Below are 24045 nucleotides of genomic sequence, written 5' to 3' on the forward strand. Positions count from 1 at the left end.
AGAAGAAGAAGAAGAAGAAGAAGAAGAAGAAGAAGAAGAAGAAGAAGAAGAAGAAGAAGAAGAAGAAGAAGAAGAAGAGCTTCAGGAAGTGGCAAGAATGGTGGACTAAGGGTGTTCCAAGTGAGGGAGAGTATTTTGAAGGGGATGAATGGCAACGTGACTTTCACTGTAATACATTTTTATTTTAACATTTGTTATATTTTTATCACACCTTGTACCTAATTTAAAGAATTGCTATAAAATTTGAATGACATTAATTGATATGTGTACATACTACATATATTTAGTATTATAGCAGTTAACACAAAGAAATCATTCAACACATTTTTACCTGATTGTAATATTAGCAAAAACCCATAAATATTCATGTTGATATTTTCCTATACAAGGTAGTTTAGGGAGGCTGGGGAGATGGCTCAGTGGAATAAGTGTTTCCCTGGCAAGCACAAGGGCCTGAGTTCAATCCCCGGATCAAAAAAAAAAAAAAAAAAAGGTAGTCTAAAATCTAACTCTGACCTTTCAGAAATAATAAATCTTGGGCCAGGGAGATAGCTCAGTGGACTAAAGCGCCTGTTTAGGCAAGCTTAGGCAAGTGCAGGGACCACGCTTCCTTCCCCGGCACCATGTGCCATGCCAGCCCTGCCCCAGAGCAGGCTGAGTCAGCCAGAGTCTGGACATAGTGACACATGTCTGTAATCCCAGTACTAGTGAGGCTGAAAGCAAGAGGATCACTATGAGTCCGAACTTCATGGTGAGACCCTGTAACAACCAAATACATTTAATGAAATAAGGAAGGAAGGGGGAGAGAGAGAGAGAGAGAGAGAGAGAGAGAGAGAGAGAGAGAGAGAGGATCTGGAGAACCAAATATAAGGTCTGTCATATAATTCATACTACAATTTCATAAAAAGTCCTGTGACTCCAAAGATATTTCCTGTTGGCTTGATGTAAAGTCAAAAGTTACAGAGTGACCACTTTGCTATCTGTAAACTCTTAGAATTGCACTGTCCATTCACCTGGTGAGACAACTGAAGGCCACAATGTGCTTCTCAAGAACCAGGAGGAAACATGATAATGCAGGTGGCACTTCTGTGATGGTGGGCCTGGAAAGCCGTGTGTTCTCTATGCAAGCTCAAAGCACACGAAGTCCAAAGGAGCACTGCACGTGAACACAGGCACCCATTCTTTAGCAAAACCAACCAGCCTAACAAAAAAGCCCTAACTCTTTCATAAAATATTTATAATTCCTTTTTTGAAGATCTGTATATCATGTGTTGTAGTAGACAAACTTTTAGTAATCATCGAATCTTAAAGAAGCAGCTCACCAGCTTGAGTCCTTGCTTACCAGGGCTCCTCTTGGCTGTATTTTGCCCATAACTCTTTTTTTGTTTGTTTTTCCTAACTCTTAATTAACTGAAAAAAATCTTGTATGAAAGGACATGGCAGAGGAACCCTACGATAAACATATCAGGACCATGAGGTATAATTTCTAAATCTAGGACTTTTGATTCCAAGTAGTCAACCCAACTCTTATTTAAGGAAACTAAAAAAATTTTTTGAAACATTTCCAGATATATCAGCAGCAGTAAATACCAACATTTGAAGAGTTCAGAGGTGATTAAGCTTAAAGGATTCCTGACAGCAGAGTCACACTGACAGTGCTAACACTCTTCTTTTTCTTGTCTGTCTAAATAGTGACTTACTTCTCTTTGTCACTACAGATTAGCTTGCTGCAAATGACAGAAAGCATAACTGTCATTGGTATCCTACTATGCTATCTTAGTTAACTATGCAGAACAAGCTTGACATTTCCACGTCCAATTCCAGACTTGGGGAGAAAAAACCCAATAGGCCTAGCTTGGAGTAGATTAGTGGGCACAAAGAACCAGAATACCATTTGGATCTATTTGAGTAAGGTGCCCAGTCAGGCTCAGCCTACAATCTGTATCATATTGTGCCAGTATATTGGTTCCACTGGTTGAAAAAGACTGGGTGGGGTGTGGCATCCTCTGTAGAAGTGGTCCTGGCCTCATTTTCCCCTGTATGCTTACTGCATGGATGTACTGGGAGGACAATGCTAGGGAATAGATGGCTCTCGCCCTCCTTTTGCCAGCAAAGCCTGCCTGAGGTCTCTCAGAATTTCCAGCTAAGAATGTTCATTTAAGGTTAGAAGGTTCAGGAGGGTTGGCTGGGGCTTGGGGTTGCAATGAGAGGAGCAGGCAGAGGGAAGGGAAGGAGGGCACAGCAGTGAAGCATCGCCAATATGAAGCAGAGGGCTCCGGACCTCCCAGTTCTTTCCAGATTAAATCCGTATGCTTCTCCCAGCTGCCTCTCTCTTCTCCCCTGCCTTACACCTCTTTTTAATATTTTCTCCCATCACTTTTGAAATGAAGTCCTGCTTTAGTTACAAGATGTTAGTCCTCTTCCAGAAAAGCAGTATAATACTTGAGGGGGAAAAAAAAAAGAACCTGAATTAAGGCAGCTTCTCCCTTCAGGAAGGTGTTTTGTACGTGTGCCTTTTTGTTCCTTTTCTTAGAAGACAGTCTGAAGAGTGAAATAGACTGACCTTGAGGGCCATCTGTTCCATTTTTTGCGGTGTTCATGCATCCAATCTCTCATATGAGATCATCCAATGCATCACTTTTGAGGAGAGGCCGTTCCGTATTTATACAGTTCTATCAAAGTGCTACTTCTATTAAGCTTCTATTGGAAAAAAAAAAAAACATAAAAATCTGTCCTTTGTTGCTTCCACCTGTTGGTCCCAATTCTACCACCTGGAAACGGAAAATTCCAATATTATCCTTTCGTGCTGGCCTTTCAAGGTCACGTCCACCGTGTTTCCCCCTCAGGTCATTCTCTACGTTAAGCCACTGCTTTTTCTATAACTTTTCTGTCATACAGGGTTTCAAGACCCTGTATTAACCCGAGAACTTAGTTTTTAAAACTTTACTTAATATACCTACTTATCCCCTCCCACAAATAACTGGGCAGGATCTTCCAGGTGAGAAAAGATCAACACAGAAAGAACATAACTAATAACCTCTTTTAATATAATATAGAACTTTGATTAAATAAAATCACATTTACCTTTCAGAAAGACCAAATCTGCTTGATCACCCTCATGCTGAAAATTAAGTAGTTGTTAATTTATACTAAAATTTAAATAATAAAAAGGACATAAATTTTACAATTTCTGGAGGAAATAAGTGCTTATGTGAGAATGTGAGGCATCAGTCGTTAAAATTTAGAGTGGCAGTGCGGTTGAGGCAATCCATGCATTCCTATAACTCTTCAAATCACCAGTGTGCTTTAATTCCTATCAAAATATTAGCTTGCTCCAAGAAGTCAAAAATAATGGGAAGACTAAGTCCATATCAGGGGATAATTTTATTTCTTCCTTGGTCATTATGAAACACTTAATATATTTAAAGATCTTATTTCGTTGTACATATAAATAAAGGACTCTAGAATAAGAGCCCCAGACAGAACCCTACCTTCCAGGAGCTACCAGGTTAGAAGCTATAAGAAAAGCTCTTTGCTACCTTCACTGAAGGTGCATATCAGAAAAGCAAGTCACCACATTAGACTTTGTCACTTTGGTAGCCTCAAAAAGCTTCAGTCTAGTGAGTTCACGTAACTTTATTTGGTTAACAAAAGAGAAGACATGTAAGACTTTATGTAGATTAAAACTGCATCACGTAATTTAGGAAATAAAGTCAAGATTCATTAGAGCAAGAAAGCTTAGCTTCATCTATATGATGTTTATATTTAGCAAGTAACCAAGAAGATCCCAGTCTGAGTACCACTTATTCCTCTTCGGAATATCACATTAATAAATAAAGAATTTAGGACTGGTGAGATAGCTCAGCAGTCTAAGTGCCTGCATGGCAAGTGCAAGGACCCAAGTTTGATCCCCAGTACCACATGCCATGCCCCCTTACTGACCACTGAAGCTGGGCATGGTGGTGCACACCTGTAATCCCAGTGCTGGGGAGGCTGAGACAGGAGGATCACTATGAGTCTGAACCACATAGCAAGACTCTATAACAAATAAGTAAGTAAATGTTTTTCAAATTTAAATAAATAAAGAATTTATATCTTTAGGATTAAAGGAAACCTTCATGATCACTGTGGCACATTGGATAATTGGGAAAACTTTAGGATTAGTTGCTCCGTCTATATACAAAAGCAGAATTACTTGTTTTCCAATTTTCTTACTTACACAAAATTTTTCATTGCTCCAACAGGTTGTTTGGCTTTTACAAGGGAATTCTGCCACCCATCTTAGCAGAAACTCCTAAAAGAGCAGTAAAGGTAAGAACTGCAGGCCTTCTCACCAGGGGAAAATAAGGTGCAATGACGGCTTTAACATTAAAATACAACCCCCAGTAAACAAGGGGACACTAAGGTGACTCCAACACGAAACACTAGAACTTGTAATGCAGAAATTACAGCATAATTTTTATTGTAATCAAGATTTGGCAGGGTCTGGGGAGATAAGTCAGTGGAATAAGCTCTTGCCTGGCAAGCGTAAGATCCTGTGTTCAATCCCTGGTACCCACAAATTAAAAAAAAAACGTTTGGCTAATCTCTCAAATATGTATACTGGTTTGTAGAGTTTTTTTCAGGTAAAAGTAGTCCCTTTTAATGAGGAAATTATACAAAAGCACAGTGGTGAATGAAATGCATGTAATCAAACCGCAGAAGCCACAAAATAGCTTGGACCTTTTCTCAAAGCAATTCAGAAATTTTCCTTTGGAACAATACTTGTTAAAGAGGAGAAGTAGAAAAACCTCCCTTCGTAAATTACTCCCATTTTATGAAGTACACTAGATTTCTTGTATATGTGTACTGTATAGCATTTTGGGGGGCCTGTGAACTTCATTTTCCTCTAGTCTCCTATTTTAAAATTCTCTGTTTGGTGCTCTCAGGATTATTATTTCCACCGTCCTGATTTCCTTTTCTTTAACCACATAACTGTGGAGGCTTATGTATTCCTTGCTGGTTAGTGTCTGTAAAGGACTAGGGAGATGGGCCAGAGCTTCACACATGGAGGAGCTGCATCTGCAGAGGTCTCGGATGTTCTCAAACAAAAATCCTGACCACAGCGAGTCTCACTGGCCTTGCCCCCTGGTCCTCGATGCTGACAGCACCAAATATAGCTTAGACTTTATATAAAAATAACAGACTCGATGACTTCCTGTCCAACTTTCTGTCATGTTATAATGACATAAAGCCTTTTTCATATATATATATATATATATATATATATATATATATATATATATTACTCAATTTATATTCCCAATATTCCTAAGGGGCAAGAAGGAACAGCTTGAATACTTTTACCGAATAAGTCAGGGGCAGGCAGGAGGGACTGGGTTGAAAATTATGTTGAAATAACCAACATGTACACACAAACACCAACTTTTTACATTACATCTAAATAGTAATTTAATAGAATGTAATTCAGGCCTAGAGTTCAGAATGCAAACCTTTAAAACATACTTTCTCGATAAATCTCTCTCTCTCTCTCTCTCTCTCTCTCTCTCTCTCTCTCTCTCTCTTACAAGTTTTTTATAAATTTTATATTATTACTTCAATACAGACTTCATTATAAGGATCTGGATCACTGTAGAGAATCTGGGAAAAGTTCACCGCAGTACACAAAAGGGCTGAATTGAATTATGAAATGGCCTCACTTGATAAAAGATTGCCTGAGTAAACAAACACAACCCAGCTCTTGTTCAAAAGGAAAACCACTTTGCCTCTCCGTAGACTAATACATTCATGTGCTTGGTGTTTTACATGTATAAATCAAGTAAATTATAATTAGTTTTTCCTGGAATATGTTTTTCTGAATACTACCTATTGGATACAATTTAAACTATAAGAAGATTAAGGTTTATCAAAATTGAAGAATCTGGTGCAGAAAAAAAAAGTTGAACTTTACAAAGCTAAGTCAGTCTGTACCAAAAAAAAAAAAAAAGAAAAAAAAGAAAAAGAAAAGAAAAGAAAAAAAGGCAGTGCTCTGTGCCAGAGCAATGGTTAACAGATGAACTTCTGGACAACTGGATCTGGTGTGTGAGTCCCAGACATCTTGTTTCAAGTAGATTTTACCTTAAAATTATTGAGACATATGGTAAGTATGTTGCCTTTTTTAAGTACAACTTAAAGTTAAGTGTATCTTTGCCAGATGGATAGCACTAGTTTTTCAACACAATGTAGAAAAACGTTCATTTTATAGTTATTTATCTTAAGATTGTGAGTAAAGCAATCACCTGATTGATTTCATATATCATAAACTGTTCCACGGTCATCAAAGTTTACTTCAGAAAAAAAAAAATCCTGAGGTTGTGTTTGTATGCATGCACGGGTGTATATAGGGCTGTGTGTTGTGTATTTGTTGGTGTGGACCTTTGATTTTGACGGTTACCATAATTCAAAACAGACAGTGTTAGATTTGTACTTTATTCTTCAAAATCAGATTAATTGTTCCAATAATAAGACTCATCAATGCTAAATAAATGATGAAACTTCTTTTACACATCAAGACAGAATTAGTATTGTGATTAGTGAAATAAAGACCTAACAAAGAGCCCTACAGTCCTGCTAGGCAGAAGGAACCAGGTTCTGGGGCCTACTCTTGAGCCTCATGTGTCTAGAAATACCGTTTTGCCGCATTCCAATTATCAAGAGCTGCCTTATGCTAACCAAACTCATGATAGATGATAAACCAGGAAGGCTATTTGTTCACTACTGTATACCTACATTTGCTATTGTGTCTACACATAGTAGGTGTCCAACTGGATAAATGAAGCATATATAGAGAAGAAACAGGAAGAAAAGTAAACATCAGACAGTAAAGAGAAATAATTCCTGGGAGATGAGAAACAAATGAGGTAGCCATGTAGGTTCTCAGCTTGGGAATGTTTTCTAGATGGTAAGGCAAAGGCAGAGCCAGTGGACTCCCTGGAGAGAGAAGGAGCTAGGACAGAGTTCCCAGGCCTGAGTAGCAGGGCAGAGTAAGCTGCGTGGAGAGGACGCCTGAGATCTGCAGAGACCCCTCAAGTATTTGGTGGGCTACTAACCAAGGAGAATGAAGAAAGCCTGGTAAGGAACCATCCAGGAAGAGCAGGGAGACAGTGCCTTGCAGTCACACAGGGCTGAAAATAGTGGCTGTACCCATCGGCCCACCAGGAAAACCTCAGAACTCAGTGGGCATTGTGAGCAGTGCTCAGCAAGTCCTCCCTCGGGCGTGGGGATGAATTAGCCCTAGTTGGAGCCGTTGTTTAAGCTCTCCTTGTTCAACTGGCAAATGGCATCCCAGAACAGAGTATCATGGACATCATGTTGATCGCCAGATTGGTTACTGGGTATAGGGTAAAGGAAAAGCGAGAATAGCATCAGCCAAGCAGAGTGCAGCCACGTCCCCTGCCTTCCCACCCTTGTCCATTAAATCCAGCCAGATTACCAATCTCTAGATACCTGTATAACTAAGACATAGCATAGTTAATCTATACTCAGATTTTATGCTCAATTTTCCCAAAACATTGACTGAATATGGCTGAATTAAGATCTCCTGACTTCAAAAGTAACTTTTATGTTGATGTTCTGAATTTTATCCTTAAAGTGTAACCTCATATCTTATATGACAGATCCTTTTTTTCCAATTTCTAAGTTAACTTAATGCTGTGGCTGAGGAATTATTAAGAAATACTATGGAGCCCGGGGAGATAGCCCAGTAGAATAAACACTTGCCTGGCAAGCGCAGGGTCCTGAGTTCAATCCCCAGTACCACAAAAAAACAAAAACGAAAACAAATAAATAAGTACTATAGAAGCCCATAAAAGAACATCATTGTATGAAGAAGAATGATACTAGCCATTAGAGTTTAAGGATATAATTCCAGCATAGTCTTCTAAGCTTTAAACATGATAGACATATAACACAAAATGTGTTAAGTGAATTTTTTAAGTGAATGTTTTTAATAACTATTGATTTCAAATTTAATGACATTTGTCTTATTTCACTATTGTTGAAAATCCATTTTAGAATATTCTAACTTTTATATTTTTGAGATACTGTTTTATTTGATATTCAAATAGATTTTTACGCAAAAATAGAAATTAAAATAAGATGTAAGTCTAAGCATTGTTTAACCGAACATGTTCTAATATATCATTCACCGTTTTTGAGTTTAACACATGAACAATGAATCACGGTGACCTGGAGGGCTTCTCTGTTTCAGAACCCTGAGTCATTGCACCCTAATCACTCACCCGAGGCTTGCAGTGAAGACCGCTGAGCAATATAAAGGCTCGGTGTAGCAGTGCATGCTTGCAAGCCCGGCACTCCAGGAGGCTAAGGCAGGCAAACCACAAGTTGAAGACCAACATAGGCAATTTAACAATTTAGGAAGACTTTATCTCAAAATGTAAAAGAAGGTCTGAAGCAAAAAGCTACAACTCTTGTTGCATAGGTTCTGCTTTACCTTGGTCTTAACCATCCAGTAGAAAAGTATGAAGACGAAATATAGGAAGTAAAGCCATGTTGTTATGTAGAGCTGTGGGGGACTCAGGTCAATAATTTCTGACATTGCCAGTTAAACAGAAGACCCAATGCTATTATGGGCTACTGGACTCTTTTAGAATATTTTGCTGAGTTTACACACCTATAATATTCAATAATGGAACTTAGAACAAATGGGGTATACAGATGAATGTCCATTTTGTATCTGTGTATTCAAAGTGGTTGGGATAGATATATAGTTACATTCTGTTAATGAATAGAATGATTTGTTCTAATAGTGTTTGTAAATAGGATCTCAAGTCCGCATCTTGTACAGCAATTAACCACTAAGAAGAATATATGCAATGTATTATTTGTTGAAACTGTACTTCCGATTTGATTTGAAACTGTCTCATTGCTATCTGTTTATCAATAAAACTTTGAAAAAAAAAAAAAGAAGAAGGTCTGAAGATGTAGCTCAGTGCAGAAGCCCTGGGTCTAATCTCTATTACAAAAACAACAGCAACAACAAAAATTTAAAAATAGCAAAAAAAAAAAAAAAACCCTGTAAATTTTTATTTGTAGCTTCTAGCGTGTATCTCATCAGAACTTTTCGCCATTCCCAAGAGTGTGGAATCAAGAAGTCAGGGTTTCTGCTTTGTTGCATTCCAGGGCCTAGATGAAAACCATCTAATGAACACTTATTATACAAATGAATAAACAGGTCTCTCTTCTAGAAAAGTCTACATCCCCAGTTAATCTAAAAGATGGGGGCTGGTGAGATGGCTCAGTGGTCTAAAGCACCTACTTAGAACAAGCTAAACTAAGCAAAACACAGGGACTGCGGTTCAATCCCCCAGCACCACATGCCAGCCAGCCCCGCCCCCTGGTGGGCTGAGCTGGCCACACACACAAAAATAAATAAATAAAAAATATTATAAAAAAAATAAAATAAAATAAAAGATGACAGTGAGAAAGGGAATTTCTGGTTCTTTAAAAAAAAAAAAATCCAAAATCCTTCTGGTGGTTTAATGTTTCATGTGTTATCCAGTGATACCTTAAGGCCATGTCTACAGGGAACTACCTATTTTATTTATTTATTTTTTTATTTATTTGATAAAAAAGAAAGAAATGGATGAAAAATTAAAAAAAAAACTATTGTATTTATTTGGTACAGGGTCTCCCTACACAGCTCAGACTCGTAGTGATTCTCCTGTTTCAGCCTCCCCAGTGCTGGGCTTAGAGGCATGCACCACCACACCTGGTTTTAGTGGCTGGCACAGTGTGTCAGAATGACATGGTACTGGGGATCAAACCTGGGTCTTTGTGCCTGCCAGGTAAGCGCTTAAAGCACCAAGCTATCTCCCAAGCCCGAAACTATTTTTAATATTAGAGTATTATTTGGCCTTAAAACTTGTACTTATTTTTTCACCTTATTTGACTGGATTTAAAGTAATACAGTAGAAGACTTCTGTTTTCCCAAGCCATTCCTTTGGTCTTGAGAATCTTACTTAGCAGACCCTAAGCCTGTGCCATATCAGTGATATACCCAACAAGTAATACACAGCAAAAATAATTTTCAAGTGGAGTTGTTTCCCAAAATCTTGAATATAGAAAGAGAAGAGGAAATCTATTATATAAAGTAAATAATTAGATTAGCCTCCATGGAGATTTGCCCAGAAATTAAGTATAATATTAAGTATAATCTTCTATAAAATATGTAAAACTCTTAAAGACATTGGCATAGGCAAGAACTTTCTTCGGAGAAAGTTCACCAATTGAGCACAAAGCATAACAGGAATAAACAAATGGGACTGTATCAAATTAAAAAACTTCTACACAGCAAAGAAAGCTACCAACAATGTGAAGAGACAGCTACAGAATGGAAAAACAATTACCAGCCACTCACTGAACAGAGGACTGATATCTAGACTATAAAAAACTTAAAAACTTAGACCTCCCCTGAAATAAAAGACTCATGAAAACGGGCAATTTAAATGAATGGACACTTCTTATAAGAAGAAATACTAATGGTCAGCATCTTCAGCCATTAGAGAAATGCAATTTGAAACCATGGTGAGATTCCGTCTTACCCCAGGAAGAATTACTGTCATGAAAGACTCAAAACACAACAAATGTTGGTGAGACGAAGAGGAAAGAGGAACCCTTCTGCACTGTTGGTGAGAGGGTAAACTAGTGCAACTACTATGGGAATCAATGTGGAGATTCCTCAAAAAAAAAACAAAAAAACTAACTAAAAATACGAATTCAATTGACCCCCTTATTCCTTTGCAGGGTGTCTTCTAAAAAGAGTTAAAGGCCTTATTCTATAGAGGTTATACATATCTATCCATGTTTATACCAGCACAACTTATGACAGCTGGATTATGGAAGTGGCCTATAAAGTGGCCTATATGCCCACTAATAGATGAATGGATAAGGAAAATGTGTGTGTGTGAAAGAGGTAGATAGATAGTCATATATAAATGTGGTATATAATGGAGTACTACTCAACCATTAGATATAAATGGAGTCATTTGTAGGAAAATGGATTTCAAGGTTATAATGTTAAGTGAGATAAATTCAAAGTGGATAAATATAGCACAGTTTCAGTGATATGAGAAACACAAAATAAAAATATTAAGGAACAAAATAAAAGAAAATGATAAGGAAACAAGGAGACAGGCTTTGTGGAGATGGGAAGGGGATCTAGCGAAGAGTAAAGGAGAGGAGAGTACAGGATGGAGGTAAAAATGATCAAGATGCCTATGAATATGTACCTATTCTCCAAGATGAATGTAATTATTATGTGTTGCAAACCTACCAACACTGAAAACATCTTCTGGTGGCATTAACAGCACCTTTGTCATCCGGGTTGTCATCAGATTTTACAGGAAGGAGTGAGCAGCTCTCTCTCTCTCTCTCTCTCTCTCTCTCTCTCTCTCTCTCTCTCTCTCTCGATTCAGGTCAGGGATAATCTTGCTTCAAGGTAAGGGGTGGACTAGATAACTTCTCTGGTTCTTTTCCTGCCTTATTATGGCACCATCAAACCATTTAATGCTTGAATTCTATGGAAGAGTGAGGAGACACAGCAATATAAAGGCAAGTTAAAGCTGAGAAATGGATGTCTTTTACAAGTGTGTTAGAAAATTGGGCATTTTCTGCGAGAGCAGTCCATAGAGAAAACATAGAAGACCAAAGATTTGAGGTCTCTGTGCCTATAATTTTTGAATCATTGCCATAAAAAAGAAGTCTATTGATGTCTGGGGAAACTGAAAATGGTCATGGTAAATGGAAGTTGTATGGTTCATTTACTGCTATAAAGGATTCCATCAGCTCTTCTGTAGGTTATTATAGCTGAATTTGAAAAATGTGAATGTTAAAATAAGATCCAAAAGCAACTACCCAAGACAGAGTTTATCACAGTGTTAGATGGCTTATTATTTTTTTTAAATGTTGGTTAATATGTGGCTTACTAAAGAAATCTTAGTCAATTAAAGAGTTTGTTGCAGGAAATTGTTATAAATCTCTGGGTTTGGTTTTGTTTTACAGTTTTTCACCTTTGAACAGTACAAGAAATTGCTAGGATATGTGTCACTGTCACCAGGATTGGTAAGTGAAAGTATTTATTATACTTAAGTGTGTGTGTTATTTCATAAAGCAAAATTGAGAAACAAAAACTCTTTTGATTCCCCAAGCTGAGCTACTAAAATATGAATTTGAGTTATTCAATGTTCAGCTACTTGTTGAAAGCCATCTTCCTAATAACTCACAATTTGCCTATTTTATAGCTCCCAGTGATAAATTTACGATAATAACAATACGTCTGGAAAGCCCCATATGAGATATGGTCAAGAATGTAAAATAAAGAGTACATTTGTCAAAGATGCTCTTAAAACCAAAACATGCATGTGTTTACATACACGCTGCATATATCTACTCATGCCAAAGCCACTATGCTTGAGATTATTTCCTAACAGGTCACTTTTCCAGCTGTGGCTCAAGCTACAGTAAATAAAGACTTCAAGTCACTTGGGATAAAATCACTCTGTGGTCAGGCGCAGACTGAAGGGCCTTTTATAGGAACAATTGTAAACAACTCAGCCGGGGAGAATAGTGTCTTTACAATAGCTCAAATATTACACGAAACTCACCTGGGGATGTAGACCCCTCCCTATGCCTCTCCTCTCTTTGGTGACTTTGCTGTCTATCATAAAGTGAGTCATATTGTGTGAGCTGAAGGTGGAGGTTCAGAGGACCAGGGAGACAGCTCAGTGGCATAAACTCCTGCCTGGCAAGTGCAGGGTCCTGAGTTTGATCACTGGTATTAAAAAAAAAAAAAAAAAAAGATCTTCAAAGAGAGAAAAACTATTACTTTCTTCTACAAATCTGTAAAAGAAAACAAGGCAAAGTGTATTCTTGCTCCAATTGGCAGGTTATCCTCCTACCTTTGGGAAAATCTTCATTTTCCCCCTGAAATGTACCTCAAAACTCATAGTGAGCCAATGCTCTGAGTTCTAACCCTTTCATGTTTCTTGATTTATAATGGAGTTTTATCTGATAAACCCACCATACACTGAAAATACAGTAAGTCAAACGTGCAGCTACCACCCTGTATCTGCCAACTGCCACCACTTAGCAACAGTAGAGTATCTTGGTTTACCCGCCTGGTGGCAGAGTGACTGGAAGCTGTGACTCACTGCCATTACTGGTCATGAGAGCTAGGATGGTGTGATATAGAGCTAGCCTGGGAAAAGACAAAAATTCAAAATTCAAAGAGTGAAATGTGTGGTAATTCAGCAGCATCATAAAGTAAAACTTGTAGGTTGAACCACTGGGGCCATCAGAACTTTACTTGTAAATACTCACTTCAGAAGACTTACCTGCCAAGTAGATGGTCCCAAATTGTTATTTTTTTTAAAACCATGCATCCTCCTTCTCTAGAAAAGATACTGTTAAGAACCCTGATGCTATCGCTTTCTGCTATGATAAAGAGATCTCCTGGGCAGCCTCCTGTAAACAATGAGGCATGCTTGCTTAGAAAAGAGCAGCTCTACCCTGAATCTCACAATTATGTTGAGGTTTTTGTTCTTAATTCCATAGTGTCTTCCTTTAATATCGTCCTTAAATTTGGAAACATCTTAGAACAAGGAAGATTAAAAACTTCCTAGTGAAAAACAGTAAAATATGGTATCCAGGGGGCCATCTGGCTGTGCTTGTGCTGAACGTTGTGCCATGTGAGACAGGCTGCAGGTCTCTGGACTCTTGAAGCTGAAGCAGAAAAGCACTGGACTTGTCTTGCTACTATACCCGAACGCATGCAGTCTCTATAGAGTTTTTCGCTTATTCTTGAACTGATTTTTTTGTACTTAGCCATTAAATATGCCCTGGTGTTCACATGAAAAGCGTAGGAGACTGGAAACCCAGCAGTAAAGTCTGTCTGCAACAGCCTGAGTAACATGATCTGCTGATAGCTGATCAATTCTTTTGACAAGGGACTGCTGAACACTGGTTCTGACAGCATACGTAGCTGAGCTTTATAGAAAAACAAAAAAGTGAATTACTTGGAAGATTGCATAGAGTAAGTAATAAAAACCTGAACATCTGGATTTTAGCTTTCCCAGTCAGGAGAGCCGAGGACCTAGATTGTTTTTTCTGCTTTTGTCTTCCGTGATGGAAGTCTGAGATAAATGAATAATATGTCTGATTAATTATCCTCTACAAATTATGCTTAAAATTGTAATGAAGTGGGTTAAAAGGAAAACATGCATCAACAGTTATTCCTTCTCCCTGAGAATCTGTATGCAATACCACTCTTTCTTCTCTTTCTGTGGGCAACAAGACCAATGGTGCTTGGAAACCACTTCCACAGAGCTTTCATACATTACTTTGACCCTTGTAAAAAATCAGAAGTACAAAAATCAAATATTTTTATTTTACTGATGAGAACACACTGGCCTATCAAACACTCGGTGATGTTTACACAGCCCAGCAAGGGAATTATGAGAAGGCGCCCCCTTCTCCCGCTGCTGCTCGCCAGGGTTCTGCCTTGGCAAGTGGGGCGCAGGCTCCAGCCCACGCACCCTGGACGAGCGTGTGTGTCCGTGTACACCACTGTCCATGGCAGCTCCGATGAGAAAGCCAGGCAGCAGAGCACGAGGACCTACGCTCACGCCTCTCAGAGCTGGATCCTCCCTTTATTCCACCTCACGTGATCTCTTGAGGTTATGGAGCACCCTTTCCCCTTCTCTCTTTTCATCGCCTATTTTGGAGATACTAGAAACTCTCAGAAGGATTTATCCGTTCTTTCATCTTCATTGGTCTAACTCTTCTCCTCACTGTATACAGGAGACACTCTACTCCTGCAATTACATTATCAACAGAAAAAAAAAATACTTTTTCCCAGTGTCCGGTTTGGAAACTGGAGACTTTGCCTTATTTTGTTTTCAGCCGTGTGTGTGTGTGTGTGTGTGTGTGTGCGCGCGCGCGCGTGCGTGTGTGTGTGTGTGTGTGTGTGTGTGTGTGTGTGTGTGATGGTTATTTTGGGTACAGATTTTCTGGAACATTTTACTGAAAAGATAATTCTATAAAATTATTATTGCCTTCTGCTGAAATTCTTAACTGGCAGCTAATAAGAAGCTGACATACAGTCATCTTTTGATAAATCTCTTAGATTTTAACTGAGCTCTTCAGAACAACCTAACCATTTCTTATCTCGCCTTTTGTCCGTCAGCATTTAAGTCCTGAAATAGTGCAATTGTGTTTCTTTAAGCAAATAATAAGTCAAAATTAATTTTTCTTTACTAATAGTTTGAATAGTGGCTCGAGACTATTTTGTTGGGAGTTTTTTTTTTTTTTTGAAATTTAGTTTTTTATTGGTGCAAGTTAGTGGAATGAAATAATGAGATTTATTTTGGTACATTGGTACGTGTATATCACACATTTTGATTATTTTCATCCCATTACCTTTCCATCTTCTTCCTTTTCCATCCTCTCCCCCAACTGTTTCTATGCGTATATTCACTTTTAATTAATTTTATTGAGAAACAAATAGCAATGAGATAGCTTCAAAACAGGTTAGTAGGACAGTTACAATAATTTATACATTCATATTATTGTCTTCATAGTATTCCTACTACAAGATGCAGACATGATAACCTAATAGTCTATTTTGAATGTGTGTAGCGATGCCGATTTTAATACCTGAAATTTAACTTTTTAAAAATGTATTTATGGGATGAGGAAAAGGACAAAAGAAAGGGGAAAAGCTGTATTTATGAATATATGCAGGATACTTTGCACAATTGTACTATATTACTGACTTCCGCTGGTCTTTTGAAAGGAACAGTTAATGCTTAAAGTTTTTTCTTTTTATTCTCATTTTTTCTTTTTAATTTCTTATAACATTTTTGTTGTTTTGGGGGATTTTTGAACAAATTTTTCAGGTTTATATCTGGTAACCTAAACGACTAACTTGAAAATAACATCATGCATTATAGCGACCACTGTTACGTTCCTATTACTTAATTCAACGAAATTTTATATTGTTTCTAATGCTTTTTTTTTTTTTACTATTTTGTATTCTTTAAAAAAAAAGAACATTCTGTCCTTTGGTTTTAGAAGTGTCAATATAGCAAGACTTTATGCATCTGAAAAATATATATATATAATATATATATACTTACATATTTGTGATTCTGTTCCTTGAATTTCTTTATATGCTCAGTAAATGCATTTTGAAGAGAGCTTTAAAATGAGTCTCTCAGTTTAAGATGTACACTCTTAATGATCCTGTTGCAGATGTTGTAGAATCTACCTTGAACCAGTAAAACCACCCTGTCTTTTGTTAAAGGAAAACGTTATCCTTTAGGGGGCTTTGACATCTTATTTTGAAATTGTTAGGATGTGGTTTATGGCTTCTGTAATTTCTTCTTCTCGAATTGTCAGCGTCTAATTGCGAACCGAAGCTGTGTAGTAATGGTATGCAGTACACTTACGAAGCCTTCTCTATTCTTAATGTAGCATTCTGTCTCACGGTGTAATGAATAGTTTGCTTAATCCAATATGCACCATCATGTGTTTTAAGGTACTGATTGATATAATTTTTCTAGACCTTTACCCTTGCTGGATTGGGATCTGGACTCACAGAGGCCATCGTGATTAACCCTTTTGAGGTGGTAAAAGTTGGCCTGCAAGCCAATCGGAACGCATTCACAGAGGTAACCATTTAACGTTTTCCTACTGGTAAGGGAATGTAAAAGGTATTCTTAAGTATACAAATAATACTAAGAACTCAGCCCTTACCCAGTTGTTAAAGCATAGCAAATCAGTGTTGAAAGTAGCTTTACAAAAGTCAACTGCTGTAAGGAAAGTGTTAACAAAAATGCACTGCAATCTTTTGGACAAACACATCTTTATACATTTTTATCTTACAGTTCCAGTATGATCTATAATGACATATTTGGCAATTTTTTATGGAGTTTGGCAAAACCTCTCTCACACTGCACAGAACAGACTGCAGCGAAGTCACTGAGGTGATATTATTACTGTGCTTTAAATATGAAGTCAGGTTTTAAAATTACCTCACTCCTTTTCCTACTTGGCCCACCACCCTCCCCCAAAGATGTTGATAATCGGTCCAAATTGTCTTTGGGTAAAATGTGAATGAGCAAGTTACTAATCCTGTGTAGATGTCACCCTGTGGACAACGATGAATCCTGACATGCAGTCATTGGTACGTGATGTTCCATGCAGACAGCTTCCCTTGGTCTACGCTGCCTTCACTTCCTTCTAGTTGCCTAATAATTCCCTTTAAACTGCCAAGTCCAACTGTTCTTATCTTATTCTGGGTGCCAAGCACAAGGTAGGGACAAAGCAAACAGGTTGGCATTCCAAGTCTTTTCTTAGCATTTTAACTTAATTACACAACTGGATAGCATGTGGTGTAAATCGGTGTAGAGTATTACTCACCTGCATTTTTCTGTAGAAAAGTTCTCCTGCCAGCTATTTAAGCAGCTGCTAATGGGTGGAGACCCCCTTACCCTACCCCACTTCCTGCCTGCTGATACTGCTTGAAAGCTTCCTGACAGCTTCTTGGGCAGGGGCAGTGGGGAAGGAAGGGGCCTTCCTTACCTGTAGCTGCCAAGACCTAGGATGGGGAAAGTTGGGGCCCGGTTGGGCTGCCACAGCAGATGGTATCTTTTCAGAAGAAGTCAGTCCTAATTCAAGGATTTTTTAAAAAAGTTTCAAGTGTTATTTCAACCTCAGAGGAAGTTGACAAACCTCTATGTACCTCTAGCATTTATTGATTCTCTCTCTCTCTCTCTCTCTCTCTCTCTCTCTCTCTCTCTCTCTCTCTCTCTCTCTCTCCCCACTCATGTTTCTTGAGTGAGGGAAAATATAGTGAGGGTGGGAGAAAAGAAATAAAAAGAAAAAATATGCTTCAAATGTCCTATCAATATGGAACATTGAAAAGTTTCCATAGAGTCTGTCCCAGGAATATATGGTTTAAGTGGGAGAATGACAAGCTAGGAGAAAATGTTGCTGCACCCACTGCCTCCTTTTACCCACTGGGAAGCATGTGTCAAGCCAGGAGTGGCAAAGGAATAAGGTCTTCAGTTGCGGGTTCTTAGTAGCATGCCACCAAAGGGACATGGAGTAGGTCAGAGCACCAGCAAAATCTCTCAGGAATGTAAACAGTTAGTTTTGCTCGCTCAGTGTTCTTTTTCTCTCCTTTGCCCCGAAGGAGGTTCGGTAGAATTCACGTAAGTACTGGTAATGTCGCATGCGCTCACACCATGCTAGAATGTTGCAAATAGCGTGCAGGCCACCTCGAGAACGCGCTGCATGTGTGCACGCTGCTGTTCCATTTACACAAGTACAGTGTGTGCAAACCGTCTGCAGACTTCAAGCCATTTTCAAGTGGACAATAAAGGGAGCTTGTGTGGGGTCATTTCTTTTGTAGAATTCACTGAATGGGAAATTGTCAGATACTGGCTTAGAATAAACTCTTAGCTATAAAAATATTATAAAAATATTTCAATATATCTGCAATAAACTACTCTATTACAAGAGAAAAGTCTGAGAAAGAGATAACAAGATAAGAATAACAAATCTGGATCTAGGGCTGGGGAGATAGCTCAGTAGAATAAGTGCCTGCCTGGCAAGTGCAAGGTCCTGAGTTCAATACCTGGTACCACAAAAAAAAAAAATCTGGATCTGAGAATGGTCATTTTTGCCGCTGTTCAAGAAGTCTTTTGCCCAGGTGTCATTAACACTAAAGCCTTTCTCCACTGGCTGGTGCTTGTTTTTACCCAACAAAAGAATACCCTCTTGTTAATCTGTACCTGTGTGATTTAACTCAAGAATTAGGCACACTCATTTCAGCCTTCACATGGCCAAGAGTAATTGTTTCCTTCAATCTAAGGCTTTGTAGGTTGAAAGTATAAAAAAGAAAGAAATTGAGGAGGAAGAAGGAAAAGAGGAATATCGTCATTAATGTAATGGCCATTCCATTTAAGGACTACATTTCCTTCTTATAATATTTTTATTCAATTATAAAAGAAATGTATTTATTTTAGAAAACACAAAAAGCCAATATCTATCTATCTATCTATCTATCTATCTATCTATCTATCTATCTATCTATGTAAGTGTGCAAACGCAAAAAAAATTATATTTTAGAGCAGTGCTGGTTCCAGAGAAACAATATGAGTCACATTTTCTAGTAGCTATGTTTATTTATTTACTTTTTAATTTATTTGTGGGTGATTTTTTGGAGACAAGGTCTTGCTCTGTAGCTCACTATTGGGTTTGAATTCACTATTTATCTCAGCCTGGCCTGAAGGTAGCACAATCCTCCTGTTTTAGCCTCCCAAGAACTGGGATTACAGACATGTGTCCCATGCCCAACTAGAAAGCAGGTTTAAAAAGTGAAACAAAGAGCTAGCCAAATAGCTCAGCGGATTAAGCGCCTGCTTAGGCAGCTGCAGGAGCTGGGAGTTTTCTCCCTGGGCCTGCCATGCCAGCCCCGCCACTGGGGCACACTGAAAGGCATTTGAGACTGAGCCTGGTGGCACAGGCCTGTAATCCCAGCACTTGGGAGGCTGTAAACAGGAGGGTCACGAGTCCGATCTACACAATGAGACCCTGTACACTCTGTATACACTGTTCTAAAGTACAAAAAAAAGTAAAACAGGTCAAATTAATTTCAAAATATTTTCATTAACCCATAGTATCCAAAATGCTTTTTTTTTTCTTTTAGACTCTTTTAGAACAAGTTTAGATCACAGAAAAATTTTTAAAAGTACAGAAATTTCTCATAAAAGCTTTTGTCTGCATGCACATTACTTTCCCAGTGATAAGCATGCCCCAGCAGATAGATGGGCATTTGCAGTATATCTGGTACAGTTGGTGAACCTCCACTGATGTGTCACTATCACCCAATGTCCATGTCTACAGTGGGTTTCCTCCTGGATGCTTTGTGTTCCATAGGTTTGGACCATGTATGACATACGTTCACTACTAAACTGTCACACAGAATGGTTTCACTGCCCAAAAAAGCCTCTGCTCTACATATTCATGCCTTTTCTCCTACCACCTAGGTCCCTGACAACCACCGCTCTGTAACTGTCTCCATAATTTTCATTTCCACATGTAATTGATACAAAATCTATGCTTTACCTCTACTGAAAATGTTGTATGTATTTTATGCTTATAGCACATCACAGCTCAACTAGGTTATTTCAAGCTCTCAATAACCACCTGTGTGTAGTAACTTCCATATAAGACAGTGAAGGCCTAAGGAATTCGTATTAAACTTCTAACTGAGGTTTCCTCTACAGAGGAGTTTGGAATGGGGCAGGGAGAGGTAAGAAAGGAGCATTAGAGTGTTGAATGTTCTAACATAAAACATATTTATGTAATGTCAGTGAACATTACTTTAAAAAATAAGGTATTACTTTCTCATTGTAGAAAATACAGATAGTATAAAATACTTCTGCCAACATCATGCTCCATCTCTGGGGAAATCCTTCTCAGCTGGATGAGTACGGATGACTTGCTGGTCTGACTTGGGGCTAGACCTTTCCTAAATCGTGTTTCATTATTTCATTTATCCCATTAGGAATCCTATTTTTATTCCTGCTCTCTAATTTCTAAAAAAGTTTAGTCCTTCTATAAAAATATATTAGAGAACATACAAAATCAGAACTACTTAGAACAGGAAGGTATTTGGAGAGCAAGGAACATAGGTTCAGCATTGGGGAAGGGACACATCCATGTTACCATCATGCCTTCCACCATTTCCATTTCCTAACAATGTGGTCTTGAACAAGGTACCCATAAGTCCTTCTCATTGGTAAATCAGTGGTGATCAGACCAGCTTCCTTAGAGCCAGTCACTTCTGTGTAGTGAGAGTGCTTTTGGAGACATAACATGGACTTTTGATTAAGCCTTCTGACCCACCTGGTATGGAAAGCATAAACTAAGCTCTTCTTCAGCCTTGTCAGTCAAATGCAGTTGCCAGTTGTGGTGCCACACTAGGTGCATGGGCTCCATGGTGCCTCTAAGTTCAGCTTCCTTACCCTCATGTCTTGGACATGAGCCACCAGAGTCCAACATACATTACTTTGAATTTTCCTATTTCTTTGCCCTGAAGTGGTGAGTCAATGTGGTGCTTTAAACATGAAATTTCTCAAGAGGTTGCTGCAGCTGAGAGGGGTGTGCAGTGGAAGCCAGCCTAAGAAAACAATAATCAAGTTACATTTGCTCTTGCACTTAACATCTACTAGGCAAGGGTGGAAAGATAAAGATGAAATAGAGGACTGCTACAGTCTGGCTGCACAGAATAGAATCTAGAAGGAGGTGTGGGGAGGAAGTGGATTTCTCCTTGGCCATATGGGGAAGGTGTTACTGACAGAGGGCAGAATGGAGCCCTCTGAGGCTTGGGCCCCATGGGACCTCAACTTGGACACTGGTAGTTGAAGCTCAAGGGCAGCCAAGGCTAAATGGAAGCTCCTTCTCTGGGCTCTTGGCCACAGAGTGATGGGATCTAGAGTCTTGGAGCTTCAAGAGCACTTCCCACCCCACTTGCCCAGTGTGGCAGGTACCAGGCTGGCTCTAGCTGCCCTGGCTATCTTCTCTTGCCTGGGCTCATTTTGTAACCAGTGAGAAGCATGTTACCCACAAAATGTGCCTTCTTATCCACGTTAACCATAAACTATTCCAAAAATTTCAAGGAAATTATGGTTACTCTGCTTCCTGACACTGCTCTCATATCCTTCCAACTTATATATGAATATTTCAATAGGTGTGCTTGTCTTGCCTACACTTTTTAAATTATCTCTGTATTAGGCAAAGACTATAATCCTGCTACACTTTCCAATACCAGGGAACTTTGGCCAGCCTCTCAATATTTACAGCGAATGAAGTAAATTAGCCTCCAGTTTAAGTATACTTGATCTTCTGTGGGGAACAAAGTAATTACAGCTTTGTCATGTTTTGGTTTGATTCGGTGGGTGTAAAAATATGCTCAGATCAGATCAGGATAGACCTAAATTTCCCCTCTGTCCTTCAAACTAAACCCAAGCAAAGAGCTGTTCTGGTTTATAATCTCTCTGCTTTTGGACAAAGCTTGCCCAAGATTTTCTCTACTGGAGATGGTTTATATGCCCAGTCTTGGCAAAAGTGTGAGTTTATAGTTTGCTGTCCTCATAGAACCTTTGTCCCCTCTTACTTGATGCATTTTTCTATTCGTAGATTTCTAAGAACTAGAAGTCTTGCTCCTATCACTTGTGCAAAGCCAAGTGGTGTTTGGCTGGCAAGCTCTCCATGAGCCTGGAAAATGTGAATTTCTCCCTAGGAGCAAAATCTTGTATGAATTGTTTCCCAGTTTTTCTCTACACTTTGAAATGTACTTCAAAGTTATTATTTGGCTGAAGGGTTTTGTTTTCCTTCCCTAGAGGTCTATATGATTTGCCTCTGATGTGTGGCTGGGGCACAGGTTTTCTTTCTACTCTGTCATTTTTGTCTACACTGCATGTGAATATAACCATTCTCACCTCCAAATATTAAATGAAACCTTTAGGAAATTACAAAAGCCTGTTTTGACCTTTAGGTAGTCTTTAAATATGTTCAATCCAAGAAAGGAAAATTAGTCTTCTACCTCCTTGCTCTATAATTATAATTTTAAGCATAAATGAACTGATAGTAAATGTGTAATTGATGGTAAACTATTTAAAGATAAGAATATTTTTAAAATTAGCTTAGGATTTGCTTCTGGCTTTGGATAACACCACTAGATTTGCTTGACACACCTTATTCTGGAAGTTTAATAATCTAATAGAGACCAATTAGGTCATACATGGTATCACCAAACTTGGAAATTCATTTCTCCATAGACAGTAAATTAAGCTTGCTCATATTATTCAAGGTCAACATAAGCAAAAAAACAAGGCTGTGTTCTGTGATCATCTCTTTCAAAAAAAAGAAAGAAAGGGAGAAGAAATTGAGTTATATGAGGAGTGAACGTGTGGCTCTGTTTACAAAGTGTGAGAAGCCAGTTTCAAGGGCATGTCAACATCAATGATGATGTACTGAGTTAAGCTCAGATATTTTTTGCATTACTGTGTGAAACACTGCCTGGCAACTGTTCAGTATCTAAATTATTTCTTTCCAGTCTATGATACTTGTGGGCACAAAAAGAGAATTATGCATATGAATCCACTCCTGTAGTTATCCTTCAATAATACTGAAGGGAGCAGCCAAGCTGCCTCTCCATTTCCATTTACAGAAAATAGACTGCAGTCTTCCATTCTGCTGTTCTGCTCTCAGCAACAAGACTTTGAAGTAATGATAATAGCTACCATTTACAGAGTGTCTACCATGTACCAGATACAAGATGGTTTACATGGATTTCCTTCTTACTGTACTGTAGTCTTTATACACTTTTAAAGTTCTACATTTTCCAGAAATTAAGTAATATAGAACTACATAAAAAGATAATTGACTATTTCTGTCAATGCTTCCTTCTCATTTTATCCTTCTGGTCACTACTGTAAACTCTTGTGTTTTCCCCAGTACCAACATACATTTAATACTTCCTTCCACCTCTCTAGAGGTTATTTCTAGGTTGTTGGCTTTACCTCATCTTATGAGTAGAAGAAACAGTTCAGTGATGTCAGCAGTTCTAAGGAACTGAATATAACATAAAGTCTGTAATTAGCTATATTACTTTTTCATTAAATAAATATTAAATATTTCAAAACAATTGAACTAAGAAAATGTTTTCATGATAGTAAAGAATTACTAAGAATAAAACTTAAGATAAATACTGTAATGGCAAATATATGGCCAACACTTATAATAGACTGGGGATAGGATATTGCTCAAAGTTCTAGAATGTCATGGACATGGACTGTGTCTATGATGCTTACTGGTGGCCAGGTGTCACTTGTGGGACTGTTCTACTGCTATTTCCTTGATATTCACCCTGTAGAGCCACATAGAATCATGACCCATTGGATGCAGGAGAAGTCC

The 24045-nt window shown here is 38.4% G+C and overlaps 1 protein-coding gene across 2 annotated transcripts in view; it reads left to right on the forward strand.

Annotated features, from left to right (window-relative positions):
- Slc25a21 (solute carrier family 25 member 21) overlaps positions 1–24045 on the forward strand; it is a 560147-nt gene that overhangs the window by 496698 nt on the left and 39404 nt on the right. The window contains exons 4-6 of one of the 2 annotated variants that reach the window (XM_004637068.2): positions 4245–4311; positions 12061–12120; positions 16620–16727. In XM_004637068.2, the coding sequence (XP_004637125.1) occupies positions 4245–4311; positions 12061–12120; positions 16620–16727 (235 nt within the window). The remainder of the gene's footprint in view (positions 1–4244; positions 4312–12060; positions 12121–16619; positions 16728–24045) is intronic. The other variant, XM_023721861.1, reaches the window with a different exon arrangement.

This window comes from Octodon degus, unplaced genomic scaffold (assembly GCF_000260255.1).
Source record: "Octodon degus isolate 3935 unplaced genomic scaffold, OctDeg1.0 scaffold00086, whole genome shotgun sequence".
Taxonomy (NCBI): domain Eukaryota; kingdom Metazoa; phylum Chordata; class Mammalia; order Rodentia; family Octodontidae; genus Octodon; species Octodon degus.